Genomic DNA, 555 nt, shown 5'->3' with positions numbered 1-555 from the left:
ATATGTTGCATACAGAAACTAGTTTCAGAACAGCAGCTTCTCCATCAGAAAGCTTATTTGCATTTACAGGATTTCAGTTTTAGGCATAAAAGAAATAAAACTTGATGATTATTGTTTTAATTAATATTCCCTCTTTTTTAACTTCTTCAATTTAATTTTCAGTTTTTATGTTTACTTATTTTGCATCTATATCAGTCTTCCATGTATTTTTACTTAAATTAAAGCTTGTATTTATATACCCATTTCTATTGGGAAAAAAAAGAACGGCGCACTTTAAAATAGCATACCAGTAGTCCTCGACTTCGCTTGTATTCCTTGACGATTTGTTCAATGTTCTCCACCAGTCCTGCCTGAGCAACCCACTTAATGTTGAAAGACTCTTTCAGAAACATAGATTCCATTCGTAGGTTCACAAGCAACATATCCAAATGCATTTGCTGAGGGAGCAAAGCTACATTTATTTACAGACTTAAGCTATGCATGTTAAAAGAACACTGTTAGCTTAAACTAGAGACAAGAATGGAGGGGAATAGAATAGAAATAATTAAAGCATAG

At 32.6% G+C, this 555-nt stretch overlaps 1 protein-coding gene across 1 annotated transcript in view; it reads right to left on the bottom strand.

Annotated features, from left to right (window-relative positions):
- The window catches only part of AK7 (adenylate kinase 7), a 32,451-nt gene that overhangs the window by 14,496 nt on the left and 17,400 nt on the right, over positions 1 to 555 (bottom strand). Inside the window, exon 10 of the mRNA XM_009322553.1 lies at positions 288 to 437. Coding sequence (XP_009320828.1) covers positions 288 to 437 — 150 coding nt within the window. The remainder of the gene's footprint in view (positions 1 to 287; positions 438 to 555) is intronic.

The sequence above is a fragment of the Pygoscelis adeliae genome, unplaced genomic scaffold, assembly GCF_000699105.1.
Source record: "Pygoscelis adeliae isolate BGI_AS28 unplaced genomic scaffold, ASM69910v1 Scaffold374, whole genome shotgun sequence".
Lineage (NCBI taxonomy): Eukaryota > Metazoa > Chordata > Aves > Sphenisciformes > Spheniscidae > Pygoscelis > Pygoscelis adeliae.
The sequence above is the reverse complement of the archived record's forward strand: the minus strand, read 5'-3'. Positions and strand labels throughout refer to the sequence as shown.